Raw genomic sequence first — 13,165 nt, 5'->3', positions numbered from 1 at the left:
CCTGTAGTGGGCAGCCTTGCTGGGGCTCCAAACCTGCTTCGGTTCCCCAGTGCACTGTAGTGCAAGTGTATCATTTTCTCAGTATATGGAGCTGTGAGTTAATGTGTGGATACATCCTTAGCACAATGCTGGCACGCTGTAAGCACTCACTGGAGGAATGGCAGTCTATCTCTCTCCATGAACATCCATAAAAAGAGGGACATGGGGAAGGATCAGGGGACAAATGACACCAACAGATAGATGATATTTGATCTGGATCTTGAAGGATGAGCAAATGTGTTCCTGGCAAAGTAGGACTGGAAGGGCATTCCAAGTAAAGGGAACAGCAGGAGAAAAAGCAGGAAGGGGACAAGCTCACCAAGTATTTAGGACACGGTGGGTGAGGGGTTTAGTGTGGCCAGATTGGACTCTGTGTGTGTGTGTGTGTGTGTGTGTGTGTGTGTGTGTGTGTGTGTGTGTGTGTCTAGAAATGAGTTTGAAATAACAGGCTGAGCTAACAGGGAGAGGGCTCCACAGCCTGGTCTAATATTGTGTCCCCTGTTTGGAAAAGAAAGGTCAAGGCAGAAGCTGGGAAGGGATCACAGGAAGGCCAAAGGTCCATGGGAAGCCAGTGGGGGAAGTTCCATGTTCCCTGCCAAAGCTTAGAGTCACTTCTCAGAAAAGATCCTGGAGCCCACATGTTTCCTTCTAAATTTGCTTTGTGTCCTGACCTATTGTCTTTATCTGGAAAGAATCTGGCTGCCACTTGAGGATCAAGATGATTTTCTTGTTTTACAGGAGACCACCTTGGTCTATATCTCCTTGTGGAACAAAGCAGCTTTGTCTTGCTTGGGTCCAAATAGTCCCTCAAAATACCACAATGTGAGTGCCTGTTTGTGCAGGTCATGGTTCAATAACGTGTTTGTCAGAACAGTGGGAATGGATCTCCAGGTGAGCCAATTTTATATGAGGCATGGAGTTTGGGGAAATAGCCTACTTTGATGGAATTCATGAAGAAACCCATTGAACCACTGAATGAACCAGTCAACATCCACAACTCTTGTGACCTTGGATTCTTGAACAGGTAGAACTTGGATGGAATCCAACCACTGTTACAACTTTTTGTATCTTTTGTTTTAGAAAATTTCAATTACAAGCCAATTCCATGTACACACAGCTGCATGTTGGGAATCTCTTAAAAATTCATGAAATGTCCATTAAAAAAAAAAATGTGTATGGGATTCCCTGGTGGCGCAGTGGTTGAGAGTCCGCCTGCCGATGCAGGGGACGCGGGTTCGTGCCCCGGTCTGGGAAGATCCCACATGCCGCGGAGTGGCTGTGTCCGTGAGCCATGGCCACTGAGCCTGTGCGTCCAGAGCCTGTGCTCTGCAACAGGAGAGGCCACAGCAGTGAGAGGCCCGCGTACCAACAAAACAACACAAAACAAAATGTGTATGTGAAAAAATTTCATTAGTTCTGAAGATACTGACCTCCATGCCAACATGTTTTCAGTCACCTGGCACTGAGTGTTGACATTTAGGTATCAGGAACTACACAGTTTGCCTCAGTCCCCACCACTCCTTATTGTGCCTGTCCCAAAGGCAAAGGTCACTTGCCATTTATTATTTATTATTATTATAGCTCTTGTGCTACTGTTTTCCTTACAGCTGAGTCAAGAAGAAAATGAAGAGTTTCTTATGCCCAAACATCATGAAAAGTAAAGTAACAAAATATAGTGAGGTCCACATCTTTGTGGAAGTGAGTTCTTTTCATATGCTCAACATGGAAACAAAATATATCTGTTTTTAAAGAATACAACTGAAGGCCATCTTATGAACCAAATCTGTTCTGCTTCACTTGATGTTAATAGCTCAGCCTCCTACATAATTTAGTATGAAACCCTAAATGAGGTACTGTTATTGTCAGCTATCAATAGATGAACACATGGAGGGTCAGAGAAGTCAGGATCACAGCTAAATAAATGCTGTATCCAGGGTTCCACGAGGTTATCCTGCTCCTAGACTCTGCCTAGAGAAGGCTCACCAGAGTGAGGTCCCCACCCGTGACCAAAAGGTGAATACTTTGAACAAAAACCCAGGTCAGGAATTTCCTCTTTACCAGCCTCTCAAGGCCTGAGGATTCCTCTGCCCACACAGTAACTTCAGGTGCTTCAGAGAAAACAGGATTTCAGACACTGAGACGGCTTCCCCAGCTCAGTCCCTCATTCACCGAATGTTTACAGAGTGCTGGGTAAGAAGAGATCAGACAGTGGGGCCCAGGAGTCCAGGCTTTAAACTCTAGGCTCCACATCCCCCTGGTCCTGTGAACTTGGACCAGCCCTGAATATCTCCAAGCTCCAATATTCCATCTGTAAAATGGGATGAATTATGTTACCATATCATGGAGGGGCTGTGATAAGAATTAAGGGAAAGCTTTGAGTAAAATGGACCTATTGTTTATAACCTCCCCCACAGATTTTTCTGTTGGGATTCTCATCCCTTCATGGAGGGTCTTTGCAAGGCTGAGCTGTCCTCAACTGGCTGCCAGGGGAAAGGGAAAGGGCTTGGAAGAACCAGGTCTAATGCCATGCACGTAACCCGCCTCCCACAGGATTACACCAACCACTTTCCCTGCAGGAACTGGCTCTCTCTGAAGGGGTGTGGCTGGGAGGAGTGTGAATAAAGCTACACGAGTATATGAGCTGTAAAAACCCTGCTGCCTGGGCTCTTATATAAAGGACTTTCACTGCCTCACTGCGGATGAGACAGCAGTAAGTCTTCAAGCTCCCTCTCACATCTGGATCGTACTGGACCTGCAAACTCAGAACAAGGTAAGAGCCTGGCTTTCTTAAGAGTTTCATTACCTGTCCCCCTTCCAGCTCCCATGAGGACCTCAGGTTCCTGGGGTCTGGATCCCCTCACGGACACATGGGGACTGAGTCCCAATGCCGTGAGGAATGAGTGGGTCTTTATCGAATATCCCTAGCTCCCATCCCAACTTCATTTCGGAAGCTCACAGTTTGTGACTGTCTCCCATTTATCAGTCCTAAAGAGAGGCCATATGCCCAGGGTAGAATGAGATCAGACCTAGAACTGCCTCTTTTTAAACAAAATTCTGTATTCTTTTCAAATGGAGCACTGATAACATGAGTTATCATCATAAACTAAGCCAAACCAAATGAGTTGTTCATAATTGCTTTTTTATTTCTTGCCAATATTTTCTGAAAGGCAGAGTAAGGTGAAGGCAAGAGGTATGCAATGAGGGAGGGGTGGCATAAGGGACCAGAGAGAGAAGTTCTGGCTGCCTGTCCCAGCTTTGTCACTTGCCCACTGTGGGACCTTGGGCAATTTATTTACCAGTCTGGACCTTAACTGTCACATCTGTTACCTGGTGGTGATGGATTTTTACCTACCAGGAAGGGCTCTTGTGCTAATTAACAAGGTGAGAATGAAATACAGGTCAGGGGCTCTGGCACATAGCCGGTGTCATATAGAAATGCTAATTCTCTTCTTTGAAATGTGGTTTTTGTTACCCACCTGATAAAATCTATGCAGTTTAGTGTAGCAGTTAAGGTCATCCTATTTATAAAATGATTTATTTTTAAAAGAATTGATTGAGGACTTTCTCTATGCCAAGCACAGTGCCTCAACAGTCTAAATGCTCTGATAGAAATTCACCTCTATTCCCCTGGTTCACTTTGCCCAGTCAATTCGGATGACCTACTCCTCCTTCATGCCTTTCCTTAGGCTCTTACTGAATCCCAGATACCCCTCCTCACAAACCCACCCATCTCAGAAGGTCCAAGCCTCATGCATGTTTAACCTTGTGTCAAGCATCACCTTTCATGTCACTTACCATGTCTTTTCTCATTGTGTGGTCATCTGAGTCCGTGTAGGACAGTGAGATAGAAATTCAGTCCACTGCAGCTGGAATAGAGTTGACAATTGTCTCATCCAGCATCTTGATTTCCAGATAAAGGATTTGAGACCCAGAGCGGGAGAGTGACTTGCCCAAGATCAAGTTGGGGACACAGTTGGGACAGACTCCTGATCAATGCTCTTTAGATTCCCCAAAGAGTTGCCTCTAAGTTTTTAAGATGTGAAACTTTCTTATTCACCTTGATAAATTCAACATCTAGTCTAGTGCACGGCCAGTAGTAGGTGCCCCATGAATGCTTACTGACTGGTGAATGAAGGAGTGAGGAGTAACTGAGTGGATGAGGGAGTGAGAGTTAATGAGGTTCAGAGGGTGGGGAAGAATGAATGAAGAGTAGGAAGTTTCTGACATTCAAGACTCAAGTCAAGCAGACATGTGAATACACAGGCTGCTTGTCTACTAAGTCCAGGAAGTAGAAGGTTCCTTGATCCCACTCCAAAGCAGGCAGCCATGTGTCAGGCTGGAGGGAGGGTCATCTCGCAGCCTAGTACTGCTGGACTGCTGCCCAGCACTGACTCACCTGCTTTTTGTCAGACAGGTTCCCACCAAGTTGAAGCCATGAGGATCCACAGCCTCGCCCTGCTCTCCTTCCTCCTTCTGGCTGCTCCGATGCTCTTGGTGGAGGCCAAAAAGGAAGGGAGGCATAGACAGGGCAGCAAAGCCAGCACAGATAAACTGCATACTCCAGGCGCGCCCCAGACTGAACCAAGCAGCCAGCCAGCCAAGCGCCTGCCCAAAGGCAAGTTCATCACCCAAGACCATGCCGACTGCAAATGGGTGGTGACCAAGCAGGAGGAGGGCATTGCCCTGAAGGTCGCATGTACCCGACAGGACAACGAGTTTTCCTGTTTCTTCACCGGGAATCCAACCTCATGCCTAGAATCAGACAAAAAGAATGCCTACTGGAAACAAATTGGCCGGAATCTGCGTTCGCAGAAGGTCATCTGTGGTGATGCCAAGAGCATCCTGAAGACCAGGGTGTGCAGAAAGAAGTTTCCAGAATCCAACCTCAAGCTGGTTAACTCCACTCTGATTAGGATCAAGAAACCCAGCCAGGAGTTAACGGAGCCCTCTCCCAAGGAGCAGAGCAAGGTCAAAGTGACCACCCCCATCAGCCCAGCAAAGACCCAGACCATGAACACCAAAGATCCTGAGTGTGTGGAAGACCCAGACTTGGTAAACCAGAGGAAGACGGCCCTGGAGTACTGTGGGGAGTCCTGGAGCTCTTTCTGCAAATTCTTCATGTCCATGGTACAGGGCAGTTCATGCTAATGAGGTCAAAAGAGAACAGAATCCATTAGGAGGTGTCACGTCAAAGCCCTTCCATATGCTGTAAAGATCTCCCAGTTCCCTGTAAGATGAACATTTGTGCTGTAGGAGTGCAATGGATTATTTAAACAGATTTTATAATTTTTGTTTCTGTATTTTGGAATTTGTTTTATATTCATTTCCTTACATGTGATTTTAAGAGGCTGTGGACCTCTCTATGCTTCCATGGCCCACAAAGCTATGTTTCTATGAGCAGGAAGGACCAGTCTTTGAGCTGAATGAGTCAGAGTGATGATTTCAGTGCAATGCTCTTTCTGCCCAATTACCAAATGTAATAAAGCTCTGCGTTTTTCAGGAATATGTTCAACCATTGTTTGGTTTCTCTATGTTGGTTCCAATGAACTCATAAACTCGTCCTCATACACCAGTAGAGAAAAAAATCCTGTTCACCACTCATCCCAAATCATCCCATAAGGTGGCCCATTCCTGAATCCCTATCTTCATACTTTCATGCTTTGGTCTGTGGTATTTGATACTTACTGAACTGATTTCAAGTGGGACACCTGGAGCATAATGTGATGAAGACACCTGTCAGGGGCTCACAGATGGTAAGAGGGGAGGCAGGATTTGAACCCAGGCTAGAGGAACACCCTCCACTGATTCAAGTCCGGGCTGCCCATGACCACTTGCCATATGTGGGACTCCTGACCTCGGGGAGCTCATTTCAGGCCTGGGGGAGATGGGTCTAGGTAAGTACAGTGCCCTGAGATGAAGACTCCAACACAAGGGGGAAAGGCAGGGTGGAAAACCAGAGAGAAGAGGCAGAAACTTCTGGAAGATCTCAGGTTGAGCTTCACAGAAAAGGTGATACTGGGGTTGGAATTTGGAGAGAGTATCTTTAGGTAGGAAATGGGCAGAATGGAGGCACATTAGGCAGATGACACAGGTATGAAAGCAAAGAGATGAGAAAAATCCTAAACGATGGGAAAGGCCACATGGGTAGAAGGTGGTGGGATGCAGGGGTGACATTGCTGTTAGTCATTTACATGGTAGTCTGAAAGATCTCAAGGGGTTTGAATTCAAGACCTGGGGAGAGAAAAGGACGTAGCCCCAGTGTCGTGTCACAATTCCACAAAGAACAAAAAGTGAGGAAGAGAAGTTGGTAAAAGTACTGTTCTCTGGAGTCTTTATAGAGTTGATGTCAGGGAGGAATGGCAGATGGAGTGGAAGAGGGGCCTCCTACACTCACCAGCCTACCAGGACCTACATGGAGGGTTGTCAAGGACCACCCAGAGTGTGACAGCCTCAGAGTACATTTGGATATCGTCCTCAACATCATCAACACTAATAGTTCTCTCTCACTCGCTGTGCACCAGGCACTGTGCTAAGCACTTTCCATGGAGTATGAGTGCATTCATTCACTCACTCATTCACCCAGCACATAATTTATTGTACATCAACTCTGCCAGCCCCTGTCCTAGGGGCTGGAGAGACAGTAGTGCACCAGGGATGAACGCTCTGCCTCCATGGAGCTACCAGTGGGGAAAGAGACCAAAAACTCACAAATATACAAGTGACAGAGAGGAAAAGTCAAGGAGGAGAAAGGGGTGAAAGCGATGGATGTTCACCAGCCTTAGATGAGATGGTCAAGGGAGGCCTCTCGGTGGAGGTGACTTTTGAGGTCAGACCCAAATGCAGTGAGGAATCAAGCCAGGTGACTATGTGGAGTAAGAATGTTCTAAACAGTCAGTGCAAATGTTCTGAAATTAATTAATGAGCTATGAGCTCCTACTATGTACCAGGTATGGTTCTAGGGGATGAAAATAACAGCAAACAAAAAAATTTCTATCTTAGTGGTGCTTATATTCCAATGACTGGATTCTGCTTGGCGTGTTCAGAAACATTAAAGATGGCAGTGTCATTGCAGGGCAGGACCCAGGACCTGACCTGTGAACCTGACTCCCACTCTCAAGAGAACTGAACCACCACCCCAGATCCTCCCTAAGCTCCCTCTAGCCACACCACGGGAAGGACATTTCCCTTGAAGGTCTACACAGATTGTCAACCCTGTGGCCACTGCTCCCTCACTCACACATCTCAATTCTACTCACACATCTCCTGAGATAGGAAAAGACAGTTAAACAGTTCCAGGGGTCATTAAATAATAACTCTGGTCTGGTCTGGGTGACATAAACATTGGAGAACCGATTAGACAAGACCAAAAGCCATCTTATATTCCATTCCAGGCCCTGAAGTTGATGGTTCTTCTGGTTCACTACTGGCCTTTGGCCACTGGCAGAGCTGGGAGGAGGTCTGTCCAACGTGGTGGAGTCAGCTGGACCTGGGCTAGAGGTTTGCCTCTGACATCTCCCAACTAAGGTTTCTGAGCCAATTATTTAACCTTCTGGGATCCAATAAGTTCATCTCAACAATGAGAATCATTTGGATGACGATAACACTGCTGGAAAAAGGAAGAAGAAAGAAAGAAAAAAGGAGGGAAGGAAGGGAGAAAGGAAGGGCAAAAACGGGGAGCAGAATAATAATAATAAAAGTCTATCGATAGTATTATTGGATTGCTTAAACCAAAGCAATCCAGAAGCTGCTCTATCTTCAGACTTTGCAATTACCCAGGTTAATGAATCACCTTACCGTTAAACTTTTCTTAATGGGGATAATGAAATCAGCTTTAGAGCTGTTGTAAGACGTTCATTGGTCAATAAATCTAAAGCGCCCAGTGCCCCATGGCTTACACAATGGGTATTCTGCACATCTGACCGTCTAAAGTCCATGGCACAAGAATGGCTTGTGGATGTAGCTCAGAACTTCCTTATGTAAATTCTTCAAGGTGTAAGTTTTCTTTTTACTAACACAATAAGCAAAGGGTAGCAACCATTATTTATCAGTTGTATGTGACTGTGGCTTTGCCCCGTTCTCTCTCTCTCTCTTTTTTTTAGAGATATCTTGATTTATTAATGATAATTGAAAAATACAATAAAAACACATTGTAACAAGGAAATACCCCAGAAAAATTTTAAATCAAAGATATAAGAAGAAAAGAGAGAGTATATAAGGAAATAAGAAGATCAGTCTAGAACCTTGCTACTCAAGGTGTGGTCCCAGACCAGAAGTATTGACATCTCTTGGTACCTTGTCAGATATAAAGATTCTCAGGCCCCATTCCAGATCTATTAAGTTGAAATCTGCATTTTAATAAGATCCCCAGGTGATTTGGGTGCACACTAAATTTGGAGAAATTTATAAGATCCAATACATTAGTTAGGATGCTTTTGGTTTCAAGTATGAGAAAACCATTTCAAAGCAGCTTTAAATATAAGGATAGTTTGTGGTTTTTTTAACATCTTTATTGGAGTATAATTGCTTTACAATGGTGTGTTAGTTTCTGCTTCATAAAAAAGTGAATCAGTTATACATATACATATATCACCAATTCTCCTCCCTCTTGCATCTCCCTCCCACCCTCTCTATCCCACCCCTCTAGGTGGTCACAAAGCACCAAGCTGATCTCCCTGTGCTATATGTCTGCTTCCCACTAACTGTCTATTTTGCATTTGGTAGTGTATATATGTCCATGCCACTCTCTCACTTTGTCCCAGCTTACTCTTCCTGCTTCCCGTGTCCTCAAGTCCATTCTCTACACCTGCGTCTTTATATTCCTGTCCTGCCCCTAGGTTCTTCAGAACCCTTTTTTTTTTAGATTCCATAATATGTGTTAGCATACGGTATTTATTTTTCTTTTTCTGACTTACTTCACTCTGTATGACAGTCTCTAGGTCCATCCACCTTAGTACAAACAACTCAATTTCGTTTCTTTTTATGGCTGAGTAATATTCCATTGTATATATGTGCCACATCTTCTTTACCCATTCATCTGTCGATGGACACTTAGGTTGCTTCCATGTCCTGGCTATTGTAAATAGTGCTGCAATGAACATTGTGGTACATGACTCTTTTTGAATTATAGTTTTCTCAGGGTATATGCCCAGTAGTGGGATTGCTGGGTCATATGGTAGTTCTATGTTAAATTTTTTAAGGAACCTCCATACTGTTCTCCATAGTGGCTGTATCAATTTACATTCCCACCAGCAATGCAACAGGGTTCCCCTTTCTCCACACCCTCTCCAGCATTTATTGTTTGTAGATTTTTTGATGATGACTATTCTGACAGGTGTGAGGTGATATCTCATTGTAGTTTTGATTTGCATTTCTCTAATGATTAGTGATGATGAGCAACCTTTCATATGTTTGTTGGAAATCTGTATATCTTCTTCAGAGAAATGTCTATTTAGGTATTCTGCCCATTTTTGGATTGGGTTGTTTGCTTTTTTCATATTGAGTTACATGTGTTGCGTATAAATTTTGGAGATTAATCCTTTGTCAGTTGCTTCATTTGCAAATATTTTCTCCCATTCTGAGGGTTGTCTTTTCATCTTGTTTATGGTTTCCTTAGATGTTCAAAAGCTTTTAAGTTTCATTAGGTTCCATTTGTTTATTTTTGTTTTTATTTCCATTTCTCTAGGAGGTGGGTCAAAAAGGATCTTGCTGCGATTTATGTCCTAGAGTGTTCTGCCTATGTTTTCCTCTAAGAGTTTTATAGTGTCTGGCCTTACATTTAGGTCTTTAATCCATTTTGAGTTTATTTTTGTGTATGGTGTTAGGGAGTGGTCTAATTTCATTCTTTTACATGTAGCTGTCCAGCTTTCCCAGCACCACTTATTAAAGAGACTGTCTTTTCTCCATTGTATATCCTTGCCTCCTTTATCAAAAATAAGGTGACCATATGTGCGTGAGTTTGCTATGCATGCATTTTCTATCCTGTTCCATTGATATATATTTCTGTTTTTGTGCCAGTACCATACTGTCTTGATTACTGTAGATTTGTAGTATAGTCTGAAGTCTGGGAGCCTGATTCCTCCAGCTCCATTTCTCTTTCTCAAGATTGCTTTGGCTATTTGGGATCTTTTGTGTTTCCATACAAATTGTGAAATTTTTTGTTCTAGTTTTGTGAAAAATGCCATTGGTAGTTTGATAGGGATTGCATTGAATCTGTAGATTACTTTGGGTAGTAGAGTCATTTTCACAATGTTGATTCTTCCAATCAAAGAACATGGTATATCTCTCCATCTGTTTGTATCATCTTTAATTTCTTTCATCAGTGTCTTATAGTTTTCTGCATATAGGTCTTTTGTCTCCTTAAGTAGGTTTATTCCTAGGTATTTTATTCTTTTTGTTGCAGTGGTGAATGGGAGTGTTTCCTTAATTTCTCTTTCAGATTTTTCATCATTAGTGTATAGGCATGCAAGAGATTTCTGTGCATTAATTTTGTATCCTGCTACTTTACCAAATTCATTGATTAGCTCTAGTAGTTTTCTGGTAGCATCTTTAGGATTCTCTATGTACAATATCATGTCATCTGCATACAGTGACAACTTTACTTTTCTTTTCTGATTTGGATTCCTTTTATTTCTTTTTGTTCTCTGATTGCTGTGGCTAAAATTTCCAAAACTTTGTGAATGATAGTGGTGAGAGTGGACAACCTTGTCTTCTTCCTGATCTTAGAGAAAATGGTTTTCAGTTTTTCACCATTGAGAACGGTGTTGGCTGTGGGTTTGACATATATGGCCTTTATTATGTTGAGGTAAGTTCCCTCTATGCCTACATTCTGCAGGGTTTTTATCATAAATCGGTGTTGAATTTTGTCAAAAGATTTCTCTGCATCTATTGAGATGATCATATGTTTTTTCTCCTTCAATTTGTTAATATGGTGTATCACGTTGATTGATATGCGTATATTGAAGAATCCTTGCATTCCAGGAATAAACCCATTTGATCATGGTGTATGATCCTTTTAATGTGCTGTTGCATCCTGTTTGCTAGTATTTTGTTGAGGATTTTTGCATCTCTGTTCATCAGTGATATTGGCCTATAGTTTTCTTTCTTTGTGACATCTTTGTCTGGTTTTGGTATCAGGGTGATGGTGGCCTCATAGAATGAGTTTGGGAGTGTTCCTCCCTCTGCTATATTTTGGAAGAGTTTGAGAAGGATAGGAGTTAGCTCTTCTTTAAATGTTTGATAGAATTCACCTGTGAAGCCATCTGGTCCTGGGCTTTTGTTTGTTGGAAGATTTTTAATCACAGTCTCAATTTCAGTGTTTGTGATTGATCTTGTTATATTTTCTATTTCTTCCTGGTCCAGTCTCAGAAGGTTGTGCTTTTCTAAGAATTTGTCCATTTCTTCTAGGTTGTCCATTTTATTGGCATATAGTTGCTTGTAGTAATCTCTCATGATCCTCTGTATTTCTGCAGTGTCAGTTGTTACTTCTCCCTTTTCATTTCTAATTCTGTTGATTTGAGTCTTCTCCCTTTTTTTCTTGATGAGTCTGTCTAATGGTTTATCAATTTTGTTTATCTTCTCAAAGAACCAGCTTTTAGTTTTATTGATCTTTGCTGTCATTTCCTTCATTTCTTTTTCATTTATTTCTGCTCTGATCTTTCTGATTTATTTCCTTGAGCTAACTGGGGGTTTTTGTTCTTCTTTCTCTAATTGCTTTTGGTGTAAGGTTAGGTTTTTTATTTGAGATGTTTCCTGTTTCTTGCGGTATGATTGTATTGCTATAAACTTCCCTCTTAGAACTGCTCTTGCTGCATCCCATAGGTTTTGGGTTGTTATGTTTCCGTTGTCATTTGTTTCTAGGTATTTTTTTACTTCCTCTTTGATTTCTTCAGTGATCTCTTGGATATTCAGTATTGTATTGTTTAGCCTCCACGTGTTTGTATTTTTTACAGATTTTTTCCTGTAATTCATATCTAGTGTCATAGCATTGTGGTCAGACAAGATACTTGATATGATTTCAATTTTCTTAAATTTACCAAGGCTTTATTGATGACCCAAGATACGATCTATCTGGAGAATAATCCATGAGCACTTGAGAAGAAAGTGTATTCCGTTGTTTTTTGTTGGAATGTCCTACAAATATCAATTAAGTCCATCTTGTTTAATGTATCATTTAAAGCTTGTGTTTCCTTATTTAGTTTCATTTTGGATGATCTGTCCATTGGTGAAAGCAGGGTGTTAAAGTCCACTACTATGACTGTGTTTCTGTCAATTTCCCCTTTTATGGCTGTTAGCATTTGCCTTATGTATTGAGGTACTCCTATGTTGGGTGCATAAATATTTACAATTCTTATATCTTCTTCTTGGATTGATCCCTTGATCATTATGTTGTGTCCTTCTTTGTCTCTTGTAATTGTCTTTATTTTCAAGTCTGTTTTGTCTGATGTGAGATTGCTACTCCAGCTTTCTTTTGATTTCCATTTGTATGGAATATCTTTTTCCATTCCCTCACTTTCAGTCTGTATGTGTCCCTAGGTCTGAAGTGGGTCTCTTGTAGACAGCATATATAAGGGTCTTGTTTTTCTATCCATTCAGCCAGTCTATGTCTTTTGGTGGGAGCATTTAATCCCTTTACAGTTAAGGTAATTATTGTTATGTATGTTCTTATTACCATTTTCTTAATTGTTTGGGATTTGTTATTGTAGGTCTTTTCCTTTACTTGTGTTTCCTCCCTAGAGAAGTTCCTTTAGCCTTTGTTGTAAAGCTGGTTTGGTGGTGCTGAATTCTCTTAGCTTTTGCTTGTCTGTAAAGGTTTTAATTTCTCCTTCGAATCTGAATGAGACCCTTGCTGGGTAGAGTAATCTTGGTTGTAGGTTTTTTCCTTTCATCACTTTGAATATGCCTTACCACTCCCTTCTGGCTTGCAGAGTTTCTGCTGAAGTTTCAGCTGTTAACCTTATGGGGATTCCCTTGTACGTTATTTGTTGTTTTTCCCTTGCTGCTTTTAATATTTTTTCTTTGTATTTAATTTTTGGTAGTTTTATTAATATGTGTCTTGGCATGTTTTCCTTGGTTTTGTCCTGTATGGGACTCTCTGCACATCCTGGACTTGATTGACTATTTCCTTTCC

The 13,165-nt window shown here is 42.1% G+C and overlaps 1 protein-coding gene across 1 annotated transcript; it reads left to right on the top strand.

Moving 5' to 3' along the window:
- Nucleotides 1-4,473: 4,473 nt before the first annotated feature.
- Nucleotides 4,474-5,187, top strand: FGFBP1 (fibroblast growth factor binding protein 1; the record flags this gene model as incomplete). Its single annotated transcript, XM_082837701.1, has 1 exon — nt 4,474-5,187. The coding sequence occupies one exon, from the start codon at nt 4,474-4,476 to the stop codon at nt 5,185-5,187; it is 714 nt and encodes a 237-aa protein (XP_082693827.1).
- Nucleotides 5,188-13,165: the final 7,978 nt, after the last annotated feature.

This window comes from Leucopleurus acutus (genome assembly GCF_964270905.1).
Source record: "Leucopleurus acutus genome assembly, chromosome: 4".
In the NCBI taxonomy this organism is placed as follows: domain Eukaryota; kingdom Metazoa; phylum Chordata; class Mammalia; order Artiodactyla; family Delphinidae; genus Leucopleurus; species Leucopleurus acutus.
This window is presented reverse-complemented; position numbering and strand designations above follow the sequence as displayed.